This window comes from Ruditapes philippinarum, unplaced genomic scaffold (assembly GCF_026571515.1).
Source record: "Ruditapes philippinarum isolate M1 unplaced genomic scaffold, ASM2657151v2 ctg920_1_1_1_1, whole genome shotgun sequence".
Lineage (NCBI taxonomy): Eukaryota > Metazoa > Mollusca > Bivalvia > Venerida > Veneridae > Ruditapes > Ruditapes philippinarum.
In genome coordinates this window covers 158112-179563 of record NW_026857627.1, presented here as the reverse complement: position 1 = coordinate 179563, position 21452 = coordinate 158112, and the positions used below count along the sequence as shown (strand labels likewise).

The window sequence follows — 21452 nt, the reverse complement described above, 5'->3', positions numbered from 1 at the left end:
ACTGCAGCCAATAGAGTGTTAACAAGATTTTTCTATTTTTAGCCCCTGTGACCTAGTTTTTTTACTCGAAATGACCATATTCAAACTTGTCCTGTATTTTATTAAGAAAAACATTCTTACAAAGTTTGATTATCAAATGAAAACTGTGACTGCTAGAGTGTTAACAACCCAAAATATTGACAACGCACGACGACGAACACTGGACATAGTCCCATCAATATACCCAACCTTGTCCACTTCGTGGTCAGGTGAGCAAGAAATAAACCACGTGTCCACATTTTTTGTTTTAAAAAAGTAGCATATTTTGTTATGTGGTACATAATTAATTACAGGGAGATTAAAACCCATTTTTTTATTGGAAATAAGCATTTCAAAATTTGTGATGGGTACTATAAGTGGTTTTAATGCCTTAAATTATGTTTCGAAGATTCTTTGATTTTCATAAACCCACATTACACATGTTAGCTAGTATTAGAACTATTGTTGCCTTTTAATGTGAAATTATCTTAATTGTTTTTTATAATCCTACCAAAATACCAACATATGAGATTTACAGCAATTAATGAAAGTATGAAGAAAACAATGCAAGAAAATGAAAACCAGCAGGAAAACTGTATCTAAAATTAAATTAAAGCAAAGAAACTCCAATGGGTTCAAATCAATTAATACATAAAAGATAATGACAATTCACTAGGAAAGAAATCTGAATTGATAATTGTATTATTCTGAGCATGAGTGGAGGCGTTTATAAACTTTTTCCATTTATTTTTGGGGGGGGGGGGGGGGCAGCTTGCACAATACAAATAATTATTTTGGATAAACGGACCGAGTGAATGACTTTGTTCGTCTGTATTGTATCCAGACGTTAAATGGTACACAAATTTAAAAAACATGGTTACATGTATTTCCAGTCTCTTTATGTCTAGAAAATCAGCGACATTTCATTTATCACACATGAGATTTTTATACTACTAGAAATGCAATTTCTTTGTAAATCCATAACTTAAAAAGAACAATTGTTCACTTTCACTACACGGACGAAAATATATTTTTCATACAGAGGTATATTTGATCCAGTGGTAAAGGGTTGTTAAAAGCTGTCATATTATGTAAAAAATGTTTTCATATTTTTTAACAGATTTCTTTTATCTCACTAAACAAGATTTAATTTCCATTCTTTCAACAAAAAATACATATCAGCGTATATTGTTTCTGTTAGTTAATTATCTGTACGGATAGAAGTAAAACAATAATATACAAAACGTTTAAATATAATTTGCCAGCCCCATTGATCCAGAATCCAAAGAGTGAACGCTTGTGCCTGCTAACGGGTTCGTCTGCAGGTTGAAATCTAGAACAGTCATCAGGCGGATTCATTTCATAAAAAAGATGGCACAGGTGTCTGTCAGTGTTTGGGTCGCAGCACATGTAGAAATATTGTATAATATTGTAAGTGTCTGGCTTGAAAGTTGCAAAACCACCTCCTGTAAAATCCTTCTTTAAAGCGCCATAACTAAAAACAAAAATAAATACAACTTCAAAAATTTTGAATTCTAGTATCACACAGTTTTTATGTCCTCCTTGTCCTAGGTATCTTTCGGCGCAATATGCTGACATTATGAAGAAGATCAAGATTTCCTTGGCCCAAGATTACAAAGAAATTTCTAAGTTCAAGCTCAGATCTCGGGTGTTTGATTGGTCAGAAACTCCCGCAGAATGTACACAGACCAACGAAAAACCTAGGATTTGAGAAAACTCAGAAAAAAGTTTTATAACCTCGAGACCTGGTTTGTTTTAGCACCCACGCTGAAAACTACGGTATTCCGTTTGTGCCAGAAAGTTTTCTTTGAGTTTGACAGTACGATGGTGACAGTATGCTAATACGGTGGAAAAGCGCGACAGTACGATAGTGAGAATACGATAATTCGGTGGCGAAGCATGACAGTACGATGGTGATAGCCCATTTCATTGTCACCATTGTACTATCGTACTGTTAGAATCGTACTATCGCTTCACCATCATGATATCATATTATCACCATTGTTATACTGTACTGTCACCACGCTTTACCATCGTTCTATCGCCTTCCAGTCAAGCATGTGCAAACATTTCACTCAGCATGGCATCAGACGAAGATACGTGTCTTTAAAGCTCAGACATGGTCAACATTTTCCTTCATGTTAATGTTTTATTATGATCATGCTTAAAAGGAGCTAATAAACAATCGTTTGCTTCTGTAGATTATTTGGCAATTTGTATAAGAATAGTGAATATGTTTTCGTTTACATTTTGCTACCTTTATGACATATTTATGCATGTTTAGGTTTACTTTCCTTAGTTGTTTTACATCTTACTTGCAATAAATCCTTAATTATATTGCATAAATTTCATTAAAACAAAGAAAGTTTAGATACTTTAAAAATGATCGTCACTTATTTTGATCATATGATTGTTGACTTTAAGAGTTTATGCTTTTTATTGAAAAGGAACGATTACGACACACTTGCGACCTTTTAAGTAAAGTCCTTGGACAAAGATCTTAAAAACATGGAGATACTTTTAAAAGTAAGCGGAATAATCATTATTACCAATTGTATGCCAGTGTTTAGTTTTTTTATTTCTAAAAGCGTATCTTGGAAGCTTAAAGACAGTTCGAGTGAAGCGTATAATTTCTGGCAAATGTATAACAAATGTATAGCAACTGATAAATACAAAGGTCTGGAATGAAATGCATAGGACACATAATAGTTTAATAATCTAGCGTTCATCTTCACTGGACACTTTTGAAATCGTTTAAGGTAATAACAAACTTCTTTTTCTTGACGGTTTATTTTTTCTTCGTTTTTTAAAGATCTGCTACTTACGTTACCCAATTTGAACATGATATAATATATTCCATATAACAACACAGCCGATTAAAATGCAGATTGAGTCCTTAGAAAAAGCAAAATAGGTGCAATATTTATGTCCAAGGAGTAACTGACACGAGGCAAGACGTTTTAGCATAATATGTATTACTTCAACATAATAACATTAGAACATATGTAAAGTTTCATAGGAATCCAACTAAATCTCATCGAACAACTTCGAACTGGAATGACCAAGCGTTTAACCTGATTTTGCAAAACTTTTTAATGAAATTGCTTAATCATGACAACATTGTTTCTCATAACTGGTTAAACGTTCTATAAAGTCGTCGTATTATTAAGAAGTTCAGCTTAATAAATAATGAGCCTAACAAGTTAACTGAGGAAAGTGCAATTTTAAGTATATTATTAATTATTAAATATTTGTTCTTAAAAGAACAAACAGAAAAAAAGTATTTATTTATTTTTCCTCGGATGAAGAATCTTAATTTGAGGTTTCAAATAAAATATATCTGACTCGTTGTTTGTAATTGATTGGGAGCGCCGTATTAAACGCAACTTAAATTTTAACCATTTGCATGCTTATGAGTATCCCTCGAAAAGGAAGAAAGCTCGGGAGTCAAATAACATCAAAAAATAAGAAGTAAGTGTTTATAAAGTCAAACAAAAAAACAGTCTCGATACTTTCTTCCCTTTGCGTTTCAATTGTATTTTGCATTTCTTTTTATTCTTTTTTGAAAATTATATAATTTCAACCAAGACATTATATATATAAAGACTAGTTATTTTTAAACATAGCCATTCGTGCACTTATATCTAAAAACTTCCTTCTTGTAAAAGTATTTCCTAAAAGAAAAAAATATATACCTGTAACAACATGTCTGCTTCACGCCATCATTGTTAAAGAACCACGCCTCATAGCACGTTGGTTTGGGACTCGAATGCTCATACATTGGTTCCACAATATGGTAACTGTAATCGAGGTCCATCTGCTGCTGGACACATGGGCATGCGTACGATAACAATCGCTGTCTCGCTATCCATTTTCGTATTTTGTCATTTTTACTAAATTTTAGACACTCTGATTCGTTTTTTAGAACGGCAATTTTATCTGGATCATCGTCTGTAACGTCGAATATCCACCTTCCATTAGGACCTAAAAATAACAACAGTAACAACTTCACAACTTCCTAGGAAAAGACTATGATTACCTTATTTATGTTTAATATGTAAGTACCCGTCACTATTTGAGGAAAATACAACATTGAGAGGTTTGGTCAGCATCTAATAAATAACTGACATGCCAGCAACGGAATTTAAGAACAAAACATTTTTAAAATTGGATCGGCACAAAGCATTTAATAGTTGAATCGGCACCAGTCCTATATTTATTACAACACTATATGAAATTGTATCTAAATGTTTGATCGGTATCTGGCCAATATTTGACTGTAAATTATTTTTACTTTTATTCAGTGTTAACGGAGCTTCAGGTTATACCAAAATAGAAAAAAAGAACAGAAGGCCTTAAGAACGCCCAAAACGGCAAAACTGTTCCTTCATACATTCAGAGCATACCATTATAGTAAATGTACGTCACTTTTTGAGCTATTAAAAATTATAGTGAGCATGGTAATGAACATATTTATTTGGTAGTAGCGAACATCATTTTTGGAAAGAAACCATGAACGTTTTATAAATCGATGAAGATGCTTTATAAGTGATCATTCTTACCATTTGAAAAATAAACATTTAAACTAAGTGATATTATCTGAAATAATTGATATAAGATTAACTTAGGACACATTTTAAAAGGAACACAATCTGTTAACTTTACCCGATTGAACGTTGGTATCGTTGTTCAGCGAACTCGCATTTTTGCTTGTTGCCAAGATGTGAACATTGTTGTCTTTACAACTAAAGCCGGCAGAACTTGGTATATTCTTGTCAAGTTTAAGTGACCACTGCTCATGATCGTAGTTAAACATAAGGTATGAATATATACCATCCGAAATTAGAATCAATTGCATTGTCACATTCTGCAAGAACGAATTCGACGTTTATTAGGTTTAACTGTTTGTACAGGTTAAATAGCACATTGTTGTTGTAGTAAAACATCTACCATTTCATATCAATTAATTCAGATTTTTAAATCAATCTTTACACAGAGCACAGTTTCAAATATTTTGTCTGTTTTCGATGATTATAACATATTGGCAATTATGTATTATATAAGAGAGTCAAAGAGATAACTAAACGTATATGATTTGTATGCATGTCGTCAGGAAGGTCACGAACTCAATTTTGTTTCACGTATCATTCCGTAAAATAGGTTTTATAATGTTAACTTGAAACAATGCAGAAAAGGCAACAACCAAAAGTTCTGTAAGATTTGTCTGACTGGTCTATATTTCTCCCGATTTGTTATTTGAGCCGCGTCACGACAAAACCAACATAATGGGTTTTGCCACCAGCATGGATCCAGACCAGCCTGCGCATCCGCGCAGTCTGATCAGGATCCATGCTGTTCGCTTACCAACTCTATTTCAAGTAGAGAAACTGATAGCGAACTGCATGGATCCTAACCAGACTGCGCGGATGCGAAGGCTGGTCTTGATCCATGCTGGTGGCAAACGCATTATGTTGGTTTTGTCGTGACGCGGCTCATTTATATGTCAAGTATTGACTTATAAATGATTAGGAGTAATTTTGCCAAGAAGAATGTTTTTACTGAGTCATGCAGCATATTGACCGAGTGCGTATACTTAACTTTCTGGCAGTTTCATCTTCAATACTTAGTGTCTAATGACATCGCACTCGAAAGCGAAAAGCATGACGCCACCGATTCTTTAAAACGAAAAAACAAATTTTGAAACGCGTTATTAACATTAACAAACATTATTTTGTGTGTGCAAAACAAGCACTAATGCACATTGCCATGCAGCTGATAATTCAAAGGAAAAGATGCGTTATCCTTATATTGTTTATGCATTTCAATGATAAAATTGTTCAACTTACTTGAGATTTTATGAGTCTTGTTGGTATAATATAGGATGATTTTGTAACGTTCAGCCATGTTGCTTCAATAGCGACACGCGGATTAAAGTCTGTAAGGTTCAAGTTATTTGAAAATATTTCTCCTAGCATTGCCAAGTCTTTGTGTCGACTATCGTTCATATCACCGCTGTAGTATTCCATAAGATGGACAAAAACACCTCCAGTTAGATTAGTAGAGTCTAGATTTGTCCAGAATGGAGCTATCACAGTCCGACCTTCGCTAAATGTCTTCCAGTCAGTAGGTGTTTCTGGTCCATAGTTCTGATACAAGGGTTGAAAGCCAAGTGTTATAAAACCATTCATATTCGGCTGTAAATAAGAAACATAACAAATCTACATATTATGCTACATAATTTTATGGATATGTTCCCCCGCCCCCCATGTTAACGTTTTAATCGCACTTGAACACACCTGTATAGTAATGTTTTATCTTTCTGATCATTGCTTTCAATATTTACATGTATATCTGGAAGGCTATTAAGGCAGCTTTATCCGATGAAATATCTTTATTATTAATTTACAGATAGAATACAAATAGATGCACACTAACAAAGTGTTAGTAGGGTTTTAAACGTTAAGCAGTGATTTCGAGCATGCGCCATTCGCTCTCATGAATATATTCTTACAAATATTTTTCATACTGGTATAATGAAAGATGTCAACATTAAAAACTATATTTTTACATTAACATATATTCTTTAAACGTTTGAAAAGCTGTGTAAATATTTGCAAGCATCAACTTTAGAGAACAAACAAATTGTCAAAACTGTTATATATTGTCCGATAGTTATGACTTACTCTAAAAGATTTATACTCCGTTCCAAAATACGGAAACCTGTTGTGTATCGGAAAAGAGGTGATCAGCTCATTATCTCCCCTGAACGGTGCTACAGGTGTCACCAATTCAATGATAACGTTTTCTATGAACATAAAATAAATGAGCCGCGTCACGACAAAACCAACATAATGGGTTTGCGACCAGCATGGATCCAGACCAGCCTGCGCATCCTCGCAGTCTGATCAGGATCCATGCGGTTCGCTAACAAACCCTATAACAAGTAGAGAAACTGATAGCGAACAGCATGAATCCTGATCAGACTGCGCGGATGCGCAGGCTGGTCTGGATCCATGCTGGTCGCAAACGCACTATGTTCGCGGCTCGAATGTACTAGAAGTTCAAACTTTGCAATTAATGTTGATCAACAGTTGATGCCTTTCTCATGCAAATGTGAAACATCTTTAATGAACACAGGCTGATATAACGATAGATTTTTTGAAAATATCACATCAGGGGACTTTGAAAAGAAATAGACCAAAATATACCTAAAAAGTACACTTCATATTATGTGATACGATTTGAAGATGGAGGCGTATTCATCTACAATTAGATATGAAAAACAAAATATTTTCACTTAAAGTTAAGTACGAAAAATATTGACTTTTAAGCAATGTATGTAATTAAAGACGGTGGCAAAGTATCAAGGAAAATATAGGTAAATCTTATAATACCATAGCAATGAAATGTCGGATCTCCTTTCGGAAAGTTTTTTTTGCACGTGCAATTATAACCTCCGTAAAAATTAGTACAATACGCTTCTACCCCGCAGCTAGATGTATCGTTACACTCATCAATATCTGTAAAATATATCATTTCAATTATCGACCTCAAATATCTTACATCAGACAGAATAAAAGAATAACTCATAGCGGATAATGGCAACTTATTTGAAGCATTCCACTCAACCATAAATGCCCAAACAATTTGAAAACATGTAAATTGAAAATAAATATGCATGAAAATATGCTAACTGAATTCACGTACCTTATCATTGCAACAATTAAGAAATAATAAGCGAAATGTACTCATGCGCGAAATGAAATATCAATAGATAGTTTTGAAAATAAATTACCGTTTAAAATCTTTGAACTTCTTTGATTTTGTGACAATTTAATATTAACGTAGAATCTTAAACTGATTTTGATAGCTATGAACATAAAAAAATTAAAAAATTTGTTGCGGCTAATGTTTTTTTAAATGTTCAAATATTTCCATGCATGGAGCACATTATTTCGAAGTGACATTATGCCCATCCTTTCACTGATATATTTCAAAAGAATTGATATATCTATAATGGTGATTGAATATTAACTGATATCACAAAGTCTATGATAAATTATATAAAAACTGCCTAAAATATATAAGCACTGCCTAACTCTGTTTATAAATTGAACATTAACGATAGTTATAGATATTCATTTGGGCCAAGGGCATTTTTGATTACTCACGTGACGTTTATTATTAAATTGAAAACAAATATGGCAAAATATAAAGTCATTTAAATTTGATCTTACCACTCGCGATTTACTCTTGGGTGGGCATAATGTAACTTTATTGTCATGCAATTTCAGTTTTAGTTACCATTTTCACAGTGTAAGCCAGTCCATCCTTGATGACAAAAACAAACGTGCCCTCCGAGGTAATTAACACACCGTGAACGATCCTTGTCACATTGAATTTTCTTCAAATCCGCACACTCATTTATGTCTGTATATTGATATAAACAAACATTATATGGTATTACCAAATCAAGCGTTATCAATAATCACACATTCATAGCTGTCCTAATTTTGACATACGTTCCTGCTAATCGCAGTATTAATTTCAATACTGAAAACTAAAATTGCATCGCAAAAAGAAATACAGTGTTCTGAAAACATTGTTTATGTTTTGGAAAAATTTAATTATATCACGTAATACTAAAATTATATAATAACAGACATATGTGGAGTGCCTGTGGATACCTTAAATAATTATTGTCATTAACTTCAGATATTCATATATAAATGATATAAAGGAAATATTATACACTGAGTGATAAAAGGTGAGCGAGATACAGTGAATAATATAAAACCAGTGATAAACAATGAGTTATATGCAGTGTATGGTATGCAGTGAGAATAAAAAGTGAGTGATATACAGTGAGTGATGATCTATAATGAATGATATAAGTGATATGCAGTGACTGATATAATGAGTGATATATTGTAAATGATATACAGTAAATGATATATGAGCGTTATATTTTGAGCGGTATACAGTAACTGATCTATAATTAGTGATACATTGTGAGTGGTATACAGTAACTGATCTATAATTAGTGATACATTGTGAGCGGTATACAGTAACTGATCTATAATGAGTGATACATTGTGAGTGGTATACAGTAACTGATCTATAATAAGTGATACATTGTGAGCGGTATACAGTAACTGATCTATAATTAGTGATACATTGTGAGTGGTATACAGTAACTGATCTATAATTAGTGATACATTGTGAGCGGTATACAGTAACTGATCTATAATTAGTGATACATTGTGAGTGGTATACAGTAACTGATCTATAATTAGTGATACATTGTGAGCGGTATACAGTAACTGATCTATAATTAGTGATACACTGTGAGTGGTATACAGTAACTGATCTATGATTAGTGATACATTGTGAGCGGTATACAGTAACTGGTCTATAATTAGTGATACATTGTGAGTGGTATACAGTAACTGATCTATAATGAGTGATATATTGTGAGTGGTATACAGTAACTGATCTATAATGAGTGATTGACTATGAATGGTATACAGTAACTGATCTATAATGAGTGATTAACTGTGAGTGGTATACAGTAACTGATCTATAATGAGTGATTAACTGTGAGTGGTATACAGTAACTGATCTATAATGAGTGATTTACTGTATGTGGTATACAGTAACTGATCTATAATGAGTGATTAACTGTGAGTGGTATACAGTAACTGATCTATAATGAGTGATATTACTGATCTTTAATGAGTGATTAACTGTGAGTAGTATACGGTAACTGATCTATAATAAGTAATTGACTGTGAGTGGTATACAGTAACGGATCTATAATGAGTGATTTACTGTATGTGGTATACAGTAACTGATCTATAACGAGTGATATTACTGATCTTTAATGAGTGATTAACTGTGAGTAGTATACGGTAACTGATCTATAATGAGTGATTTACTGTGAGTAGTATACGGTACCTGATCTATAGTAAGTGATTTACTGTGAGTAGTATACGGTATCTGATCTATAATGAGTGATTTACTGTGAGTAGTATTCGGTAACTGATCAATAATGAGTGATTTACTGTGAGTTGTATACGGTAACTGGTATATAATGAGTGATTTACTGTGAGAAGTATACAGTATCTGATCTATATAATGAGTGATTCACTGTGAGTAGTATACGGTATCTGATCTATAATGAGTGTTTTACTGTGAGTAGTATACGGTATCTGATCTATAATGAGTGATTTACTGTGTGTAGTATACCGTTACTGATCTATAATGAGTGATTTACTGTGAGTAGTATACGGTAACTGGTATATAATGAGTGATTTACTGTGAGTGGTATACAATATCTGATCTATAATGAGTGATTTACTGTGAGTAGTATACGGTAACTGATCTATAATGAGTGATTTACTGTGAGTAGTATACGGTATCTGATCTATAGTGAGTGATTTACTGTGAGTAGTATACGGTATCTGATCTATAATGAGTGATTTACTGTGAGTAGTATTCGGTAACTGATCTATAATGAGTGATTTACTGTGAGTTGTATACGGTAACTGGTATATAATGAGTGATTTACTGTGATTGGTATACAGTATCTGATCTATATAATGAGTGATTCACTGTGAGTAGTATACGGTATCTGATCTATAATGAGTGTTTTACTGTTAGTAGTATACGGTATCTGATCTATAATGAGTGATTTACTGTGTCTAGTATACGGTAACTGATCTATCATGAGTGATTTACTGTGAGTAGTATACGGTAACTGGTATATAATGAGTGATTTACTGTGAGTGGTATACAGTATCTGATCTATAATGAGTGATTGAATGTGAGTAGTATACGGTAACTGATCTATAATGATTGATTTACTGTGAGTGGTATACACATAATCATTGACTGGTACACAATGAGTGACCTGCAGTTAGACAATAATTGGGTATCAGTGAGTGAAATAATATGAGTGATATACAATGGGTGATCTTCAATTACTGAAATTAATATTATATAAAGTGAAAGTCATCAGTGAAACCCACAAATGGAATACGATACAATTTTATTACAGGACTACTGAAATCAAACAAAAAGAACGGACTTATTAATACATATATCTGAAAAGAAATGGAACCCTCCAATATTTTCCTAATAAAATATTGATAGAGTTATCGCTAGTATTTTCTTTTTCAAAAATTACAATAAAACTAGGTAATGTTAGTTGCCTTTTGGGCTTAAAAAATATTGAAAATGTGTTTACATAAAAGATGTATTTGCTCAAACGTTCTGGTCGACCCCGAGTCACTTTTTCAATATCTTACATTCTTATTAATTTTCATCTTAAAATGAAAAAGGAAATATTGAAGTTATCGGATAAATACATTACCTTGACAATCCCGGCCGTGCTGCCCATTCGTGGAATTATCGGTGAACCCTTCTCGACACTGGCATTTGTAAGACCCATCAGTGTTGTTACATATAGCTTGTAAGTGACAGTCGTTTGTGTAACGAGTACATTCATTAATGTCTTAAATAAAGTGCACAATTACGTGTATTATTAAATGGATATAAGTTGTTTATAAATAGTATATAAGTAACAATTAGGTTCTGATCAACAGTAAAATATCATCCCAATGAAAATACTGTTGTTACTCGAGGCATGTACAATCTTTTTTTTATTCTCTCATTTTATAATAATGCAAGCATTTCAAAGAAAAACATTTAAAGTGAACTAATTCTAATAAATAGAAATAATTTATAATACGAACGAAAAATTTCGAAACTGTCCCAATCAGTTATTGTATTAGTTCTCGGAATACATGTAGAAGAAACAACACCCTTAATTCTGTTACTATTTAAATCTATTTCAACTTTATCAAAGTTTCTTTAAGAGATAATTTTTTATATCTCAGATGTTGTATGTACCTTTGCAAACAGGGGCAGGTCTGCTCCAGTTACCACTTGAGTTACATGTGACCAAAACGGGGTCAGATGTTTCGTATCCTTGGTTACAGCTGTATGTAACGTTATCGTTATATTTATTGCCTGTTTTGGATAAAATTTTCCCTTGGTTTGGCCATTTCGGGTCACCACAGTCTGAGACAATATACAAAGAAAGTAAGTTATAGATGGACATATTTAGGGAAGATCTTTAACGTTCAATTAAGTAATCGGTGCCGCTGTTTATGACAAAATAGTATAAAATTAATCAAAACCAAATCAGGCTTACGTGATATAACCAAGTAACTAAATGATATCATACAGCGTCATCGCTGTTCTCAACTTTAAGACTTCGAGTTTACTTCCTTGATTCGATTGCAAATTTTATCTACTATAGTTCTATTTATATCTGACGTCTTACTCTATTGTGGTAATACCAATACTATACAATCACTAGTACTTTTGAAACACAATACGGTCAATTTTCCTGTTTAAGTAAAATTATTTTACTTAAAGTATTCGGATTTATTTGGCACTTTTGCCAACTTAAATTTATCTCATTTTGTGTGTTAATTGCTTTTAGCAAGTGTTTTGTCAATGGACATGTTTATGACATCACTTAATGACGTCAAACTTCAACTTGAAATTTGACGTCATATAGGATGAGAAGCGCTCCGACCACCATTGCGGTAAGCCGTTATTTTTTCTTTTTCGGAAGTTTTTCCATTTTTTTTCTATTTTCCCACCTCATTCATTCTATATGTACATTAACTATGAAATTTTGATGTCTTATATATCTAATACAATTCATAAAAGTAACATTTGCTTTAATTTTCATTTGTTTTGTTATTTGTTATAGTTACACCGACGGTCCTGCGATATCGAACTGAGACTCTCCGTCCTACGTTAACACTAATTTTTACAAAAAAAGTTATCAAATTGGAAAAAAATATTTTATACCTTTCTGGTATACTGCTAATATTTGTCAACCCGTAAGCAACTGCTTCCGAACGATATATCTAATTTGGTAGATTCATATATAACAGAACAGTCAGTAAAAGATTATTAAAAGTTTCCTATTCTGTGATAAATGTAATTCGAATGCACTCGCTCAATAATTACATGATCTTAATACATATTTTTCATATTGTATTTATTCATTCTGATTTTCAAATTTGACACGAATATATATATATATATATATATATATATATATATATATATATATATATATATATATATATATATATATATATATATATATATATATATATATATATATATATATATATATATATATATCATGGTCTAGTGTCATAATTATCCGATGTTTTCATTTACCTTTAATGTTACATTTTGGGACCTCATTACTCCATCTACTGTTAGCTTGACATTCAGATGTATTCGTTCCATTCATTTCGAAACCTACGTCGCATTTGAATGCCATCAGTGACTGATATGTTGTTCCATTCGATATTTCAATAGAACCATTTATTGGCTTTGTTCGTGGTCCACAATCTGAAAGTATCGGAGTTACTTTAACTGTCACTCTTAGTTTTGCTTTCATTAATTTGACATGGAAAAATATAAAACTTATTTTAATGTCATAATAATCGGATTAAAGCTGACGTTATACAAGTATTTGTTTTCATTTACCTTTTATGATACATTGTGGGACCTCATTACTCCATTTACTGTTAGCTTGACATTCAGATGTATTCGTTCCATTCATTTCGAAACCTACGTCGCATTTGAATGTCACTAATGACTGATATGTTGTTCCATTCGATATTTCAACAGAACCATTCATTGGCTTTGTTGGATGTCCGCAATCTGAAGATATCGGAGTTACGTATATATCAATATATGATTATAACTAAATGGTTTAAAAGGAAATTTAAAAGAGACGTTTCGGAAAGGTTAAACATTGATAGTGTGAAGCATTTAGTTACCAGACTCTGAAATATGGATTTATGTCAAGTAAAAAAGAAACAATAACGATACATACCATTGATAGTGCAATTGAGACTGTAAATACTCCAGTTTCCTGATGGTTCACAACTTGTCATGTTATCACCAATTAACGTATATCCCGTTTCACAGATGAATGTGGCTACAGACTTATATTCAGTTCCATTTTCTGTGTTGACCTTGCCATTTGTTGGATTTTGAATGGCACCACAGTCTTACAAAACAAATATGACACTTTTAAACTCATTTGACCCAACAAAATATGTTGAAAACGCGATCTAAGTTCACATGCACAGAAATAAAATGAAATGACCACTCCGGCACTTGGTATTTGAACTCGCGACCACCGGCTTATAACCAAAAATGCAAATTGTTTTAGACCGCTTACCAAAGCAACCACTTCCATGCGCAAATCAGATTGAATTTATTTAAGTATCGTAGTACAATAACATATTGTTGATCAAATCAATCAACGTAATTTTCGTGATTTTATTTCTGTGCCTATGAACCCAAACATGTCCTACAACATCGCTCTAAAATCAATTAAAACATACCTGTCTTAGACATACGGTTAAACTACATTTGTATATTTTTTTTTATCTTATTGTATATTTGTATGAAATCTTATATTTTAAAGAAAAAACAAATCATGATTATTTTTTATTCAAGCTTTTTCCTTTAATCAAATATAATGGCATTGTAAAGACAAATTTGTTAAAGAAGAATGATCTGACAGTACTATATTGAAAATGCAATATAGTGGATTCAAAGAAATAACATGTACAAATTACGTACTCTTTATTTCACATGTTGGAACTCTTCCACTCCATGAACCATTGGCCTGACAAATTCTTGTATCTGATCCATTTAGATCAAATCCTTCGTTGCACACGTATTTTGCAATCGACAAGTAAGTTGTTCCATTGACTGCAGTAGCGTTTCCGTCTGTTGGTCCTTCAGGTGAATCGCAGTCTAAAACACCAAAAATAATAATCAAATTTATAAAGGGATACAAATCTGGAAAAAGGATGTTCCTTAGGTGGCTATGAAAACATCAATATTATATGAACATTTCAGACTTGGTTTGATTGAGTCTGTTCATGAAAGATATTATAAACTTGTAACATCGTTAACGCTCCCTAGCACCGGCTTAACCGGTATTCAATCTTCAACGCTAATTATGCTGGAATCAATAATACTGTAGAACCAAAAAATAAATAAAATAAATACAACACTAAAGTGAAGTACATGGCAACGTTTTACAGCTACCACACGTCACACCTGTTGTTGTGGAAAAGTGGCAATGTCCCGGAAGCAATGAAAACAACAATAATTCTTTTCTTTTGTAAAGTAATCTTAAATTGATTTCACTTTTTAAGTCAGTTGTGCTTACGAGTAATGTATCTCAGTATTGACTACATGTATACATGTATCTCTGACTTAAAGGTTGAGAATTGAGTACCGCTCAAGCCGGTGCTAGGGGGCGTGAGGGATGTTGCACTTATTCATTATCTTTCATGTACAGACTCAATCAAACCGAGACTGCAATTCATATGTACTTTTGTTGTGATTAATGCTTCCGAGAGATCACTTTGTTTCCGGAATTTTGTTTTATATCATTTAATAAATTCATCTAAAATAAAGCTCGTACCAAATGTTATCAATTTATCAGGATACGTGTACATCGTTGTTTTGGTTTAAAAAAGATATGCGTCCAAATGATAACTACATCAATATTTTCAATTTTCACTTTTAATTCATCAGATTTTGAATTGACCCTCTCTTTTAATGGCATGTACGATTAAAATGAAAGAATAAAAATATAATCCTATTGGATAGTTTTGAATGGACAGGGATCAATGACGAATTTTTGAATAATTTTAAGGTATTGATGTTTCAATACTTATATTGCATTAATTGTTCTCTTAAAGGCGTATTCTACAGTTTTACATGATTATTAAACATGTATGCAGAATAAAACCGTCTGATTTTATCTTTCAATTCTTTGAATATGATAACGAAGCGGTAATTAATGAGTAGTTTTAAGGTTATCTATCCTACAAAACAACATGTATGTTTCATTATTGCCATTTTGCAATATATCATTTCATTGATCGCATGTGTTTTATTGATGAATGCTCAAAGACCATATGTGATTTAATTCAATATGAAACTTTTTCTCCTTCATCATCATCATCCTCGGGTGACGCAAAAAATGAAACGACACAGTTTAAGAAATACAAAGTTTAAATTTGTTTTCTTTATCTGTATTTGAAAGTGTGAACTAAAATATCAAAGCTGCTTTTTTGTTTCATTATTTAGTAAAATACATAGTCTAATCTATCTCAAAAGTCTTAACATCTTACTTGCTCAGAGTTTGAGTTTTCATATGATACGTTTTGTATAAAAATGAAACAATTTAATCTGAAATTCACAAGCTTTTTGTTCGTTTAAATACAGTGGAATTCAAACCTTTTATTTTGCAAGAGGTTGTCTTGTTATCCCAGTTTCCTGAAGCTTCGCATGTTATGTTTGCTTGACCAATCATGTTGTAGCCCTCATCACAGATGTATGTAGCATTTGAACCGTAAACTGTACTGTTCTGATGCAATACTATATCACCATTTGCAGGGGGTAATACTACTCCACAGTCTATACAATTCAAAGGATATTAATTTACATGACTTTGGAAAGAATTAAATCAATCTATCCTTATCCATTTTTTCATATTTGACTAAACTAAGATGAGGATTATTGTTTCCAGCATAAGCTTGTATCTCTTTTCACAAGGAACTCACTATACATGATGGCACTTAATATATCGTTCCGTAATTATTTATATAATAAGTCTTTTAATGACATGGAAAATAATATTGTTAGCCCTGAATGAAAGCAGGTACAAAATTCAATAATTTAAGCTGTGCGACCCAGTTTTTGAGCCTCGATGACCCATATTCGAACATGACCAAGAAATCATAGGTGCAACGTTTCTGACATATTACCATTGATTTTGGAATAAAAAATAAAAATCTCAAAAGAGTTAACAAGGCTTTTCCAAAGTTGTGTGACAAAATGTTTGAAAGCAGAAGAATGATACTCAATTTTGGGCTAGACATTATCGTATCAACCTTTCTGACAATATATCATGATATACTGGACACAAATGTAACCTGTAGTCTTGCAGTTTATTAACAATGTTTTTTCATCCATATTTGGGCTGTGGTCCAATTTATGACCCAAGAGGAACCCTCCTCTGCTTTTGAACTTGCGATAGAAATTATCTTACAGTTTTTATGGGATACTTCGATAGAACATGTATCTTTTGGAGTGTTAAATAGTTTTTTTTCATATTTGGGCTTTGTTAACTAGTTTATGACCAAAAGTAAACCATTTTCTAACTTGTACTTGAAATCATTGCAACAACCCTTCTGATATAATAAGACATTTTGGCTGAAAATGATATCCCATGTGTTTTATAAGATTTTTCGATGTTTGGGCTGTGTCTAGTTTTTTTACCCAAGATGACAGATATTCGAACTTCGACTAGTTATCATCTTGACAACCTTTCTGGCCAGTTTTCATGTTGTTGTTTCTTTTGGGTTTATTTTGCACCGGAAAAAAATAAGTAGCTTCCATTTGATTCACAAGGTATTTCCATATTTATGTGGTGTGGCCTAATCCTCAACTCCAAGAGACCCATTTACAAAATTGAGCTAAAATGTATCTAGACATTTTATTTACAATTTCCAGAATATTTAGGCCAAAACAGTAGCCTTTAGAGCATGAAAAAGGTCAATATCTTGTCTGTGTGAACTATTTGTTTTATCCCAGCTGACTTATATGCAAACCTGAGATATAAATTAGCGTTAACTACCTTTCTGACACATGTTCAGGATATTTGGACAAAAGCCAGTACCGGCAAGTGGCTGGAAGATAACAGTAGCTACTAGAGTGACAACAAGACTTTTTTTTACTAGATATGCATGACATTTTGATGACCGAAAACAATAAATTTCTGTATCTTAAAAATAACTCATCTTGTGTATTTTTCTAAAAAAGTATTGATAATGGAATTTATAAATCAGTATTATAATACTAAAAATGTCATACCTTTTATTTGGCAATATGTTGTATAATCGCTCCACTTCCCAGTATTCTTGCATTCTATAGTGTCAGACCCATTCAATTGATAGCCATTGTCACATATATACACTGCCTTAGATGCAAATGTAGTCATGTTTGAGACATAGCTGATTATACCATTTGACGGTGAAGATAATTTCCCACAATCTTCAAATTGAACACAAAAAAACAAAGAGTAAAATTATTGTACAATAGAAAAACTCTTACGTAAAGAGCCAAAAAGTCAAAATTTAAAGTACATGTATTGCATGCTCGGTTTGATGAAGCATGCTCATGGACGATGCAGAAAAGTACAAGCGGCCGTCCATGCCTATCAGAATTTAACATTAATCCGAAAATTTGTCAGAAAGGTAAGTTACCAGTGCTTGCTGTTTACTATTTTAGATATTCAATATAATAAGATTTAAATTAATTTCTGGTTGGCTTAAAAACCTTTTATAATATGCTGTTTATACCATGACAAACCTAAGAACGTTCAAATGGCAATGTATTTCTACATCATAGATGGTTAACTACGTGTTGACGTAAATTGTTTATTGCGTTTTGTTCTTAATGGCATATTTCTTTCGATTTTGGTATCATTGGATCAACAAACAGAAAATTAAAAGTTACATCGCGATAATGACTCGAATTACTTTAATTGCGCAGCATTAGCGTCGCCACTGAATACTGGCATTTTTGTTTACAGCGAATTTTTGAAAACATCGGATGGAATTTCCTATGAACTTGTCATCATTAACCCTTTGCGAAATCATCACTTCATTATAAGTACTGACAATATATAAGGTATACTATAGTCTTTCTGACAAAATATAGCCATATTTATTTAGTTGATTCAAAAAGATCTATAAATTACTTAAAATTTTCAAAATAAATTACTTAAAATTTTCAAACAAGTAATATCAATTTTTTGACTATATTACAATTGCTGTTACGTACTAAAACTATCACCTTTAATCACTATTTAAATTTCTGAGAAAATTATCAAGTATGAAAAAAATGAGTTCACTTTATTTGTCCTCTAACATCTTAAGCCTTTTTTATAATAAATTTGAACGCTTGATAATTAGATGATACTGATGTTGCTACCTTTAAGGACGCATGTAGGCATATTTATCCATTTTCCGCTGGCAGAGCATTTTATATTTGTTGTTGATATGTCACTTGTTTGGTTGTCGTTCTTGTTATAAAATCCAGTATCACAGTCTATTTCAGCAATTGACATGTACTCTGTACCATTCTTTTGACGTCTAATATTTGCATTACTGATGTTTAAATGTGTAACACTTCCACAATCTACAAACACATTAGAATTTTCAAATACATGAATTCTACGAAAAGGTTTTACTCCAATGTAACGTCAAAAAAGTAACTTGAATTCTTTTTCATCATTTTGCTTCCTTTTTATATAATCTCATACTTGTGAATTAAACTCCACAATTTTGTCATGCTAGTTTAAAAACGGTTTTGTGTTTGTTATAGAGACTGCAATTGCGTGACACTCGTTAACGACTTTTTATAAGCTAGAAATGAAATTAGTTGCAAAAGGACTAATACAATCCAATCTGTTAGATTCGAACTGATTTCTCTGTTTTTTGAAATGATAACAAAAAACATTTTAAGAAATAAGAACCGAGCATTTCGATTCTAAATGTTCATGAAGTAAGCAGGAGTAATATTTTCAAATATTTACTCTATTCATCTGCACCACCAGAGAACATTTCTCATCTGCACCACCAGAGAACATTTATCATATTAAAATTATAATGCACGTATATAATTATAAAATAATTGAATTTATCTACATCTAGTCTTTTCCGATGAAAAAATTGAACAAATTTAAAAAAGGTATCATTATAAGCTGTATTCAAACATATCTCAGGACAGTGTGTAGTCGAGTTTTTCCGAATGAGTTACATGCAAGTCAATTAGAAATGGCACATATTTCTTTCCTCACAATCATGAAATATTATATTACCAAAATCGCCATTCGAAGGACTACTCGTATTTTATTATTATTCGTAATTGTTATATTACTTTTAGAATTCATTATATCATGACGTCGTCTATTCTATTTATAAAACAAAATGCTATCACAAATCTTTGCGTTTACTTGAATAGTTATGACTTCAATAATAAACTGTATTTTGCTTTATTATAGTGTACATATTTTAGATAGTTACCTTTTCTGACACAGGTCGGTAAATTCGTCCAATCGCCTGATTCACGACAGGTTATTATCTTTGTTGATGTTCCTTCGGTTTGGTCTCCATCTTTATCTTTAAAACCAACATCACAGCTAATGTTTGCGATTGATGTAAACACTGTGTCGTTAATATAATTCCTTTCATTGACGTTAGTCAAACTTATGTTTTCTAGTTTTCCACATACTGTTATGACATAAGAATAAAAATATTATGAAATGCTAATAATAATATTCTCAATTAAATTTGAAATAAGAATTAAATAGCAAAGGTCACAGGGAACAAAATCTCAAAAAATATAAGAAATTTATTTGTTAAACTAAAATGGTTTTAGTCATATAAAATATGTCTCCCAAAACTAGGTATGATAGTGATAACTCCTGTTATGTGTGGTTGAAATTCCGCCAGCAAATTGACCAAGATTATTCTATTTAAAGATCTGGCGGTCATTTTGTGCAGTGAAGCAGAACGTTCCAACGAAATGAACAACAAAGGATGGCACTGATCAATTTTGTAAAGTAATGTCAAAATCCTGTCAGCAGTTTGACCTATGAAAGCTGGATAAGATCTCTCTGACTATAGCTCTGGCAGCCATTCTTTGCAGAAAAGTAAGACATGGCGGCGATACGCACAACTAAGGATGGTACTGATCACTCCTGTAAAGTTCAATTTAAATCCCCCAGCACGTTGAACTGTGCAAGCCAGACACGATCTTTTCTATTTTAAGCTTTTGCGTAGCGAAGCAAAATAAGCCGGTGAAATGCACAAATAGGGATGGCACTGATCACTCCTGTAAAGTTTAATTGATTCCACCAGCAATTTGTCCTTTGAAAGCCAGACAATATTTTTCTGTTTATAACTTTGGCGGTCATTTAGTGCAGCGAAGGTCAACGTGCAAGCAAGATACACAACTAGGGATGGCACAGATAACTCCTGTGAAATTTTATAGAATTACTCCCAGCAGTTTAACCTGTAAAAGCCGGATAAAGTTTTCTATTTTAAGGTCTGGTGGCAATTTTGTGCAGCGAAGCGGAAGATGCCGGCCATGTGCACAACTAGGGGTGATACTGATCACTCCTGTAAAGTTTCATGGATATTTCAGTAGTAATTCACCTGTGAAAGCCGGAAAACATATTTAGCCATCTATAGCTCTGGCGGCCATTTTCT

The 21452-nt window shown here is 32.4% G+C and overlaps 1 protein-coding gene across 1 annotated transcript; it reads right to left on the bottom strand.

Moving 5' to 3' along the window:
* Window positions 1-850: 850 nt before the first annotated feature.
* LOC132750391 (sushi, von Willebrand factor type A, EGF and pentraxin domain-containing protein 1-like) lies at window positions 851-20492 on the bottom strand. Its single transcript, XM_060740357.1, has 17 exons — window positions 20265-20492; window positions 19171-19377; window positions 18049-18228; window positions 16411-16590; window positions 14734-14910; window positions 13976-14152; window positions 13624-13800; window positions 13309-13485; window positions 11953-12123; window positions 11414-11554; window positions 8344-8469; window positions 7434-7559; window positions 6723-6844; window positions 5886-6233; window positions 4705-4906; window positions 3735-4023; window positions 851-1513 (listed from the first exon to the last, which is right to left on the bottom strand). The coding sequence occupies exons 2-17, from the start codon at window positions 19304-19306 to the stop codon at window positions 1216-1218; spliced, it is 3027 nt and encodes a 1008-aa protein (XP_060596340.1). The 5' UTR covers window positions 19307-19377; window positions 20265-20492; the 3' UTR covers window positions 851-1215.
* Window positions 20493-21452: the final 960 nt, after the last annotated feature.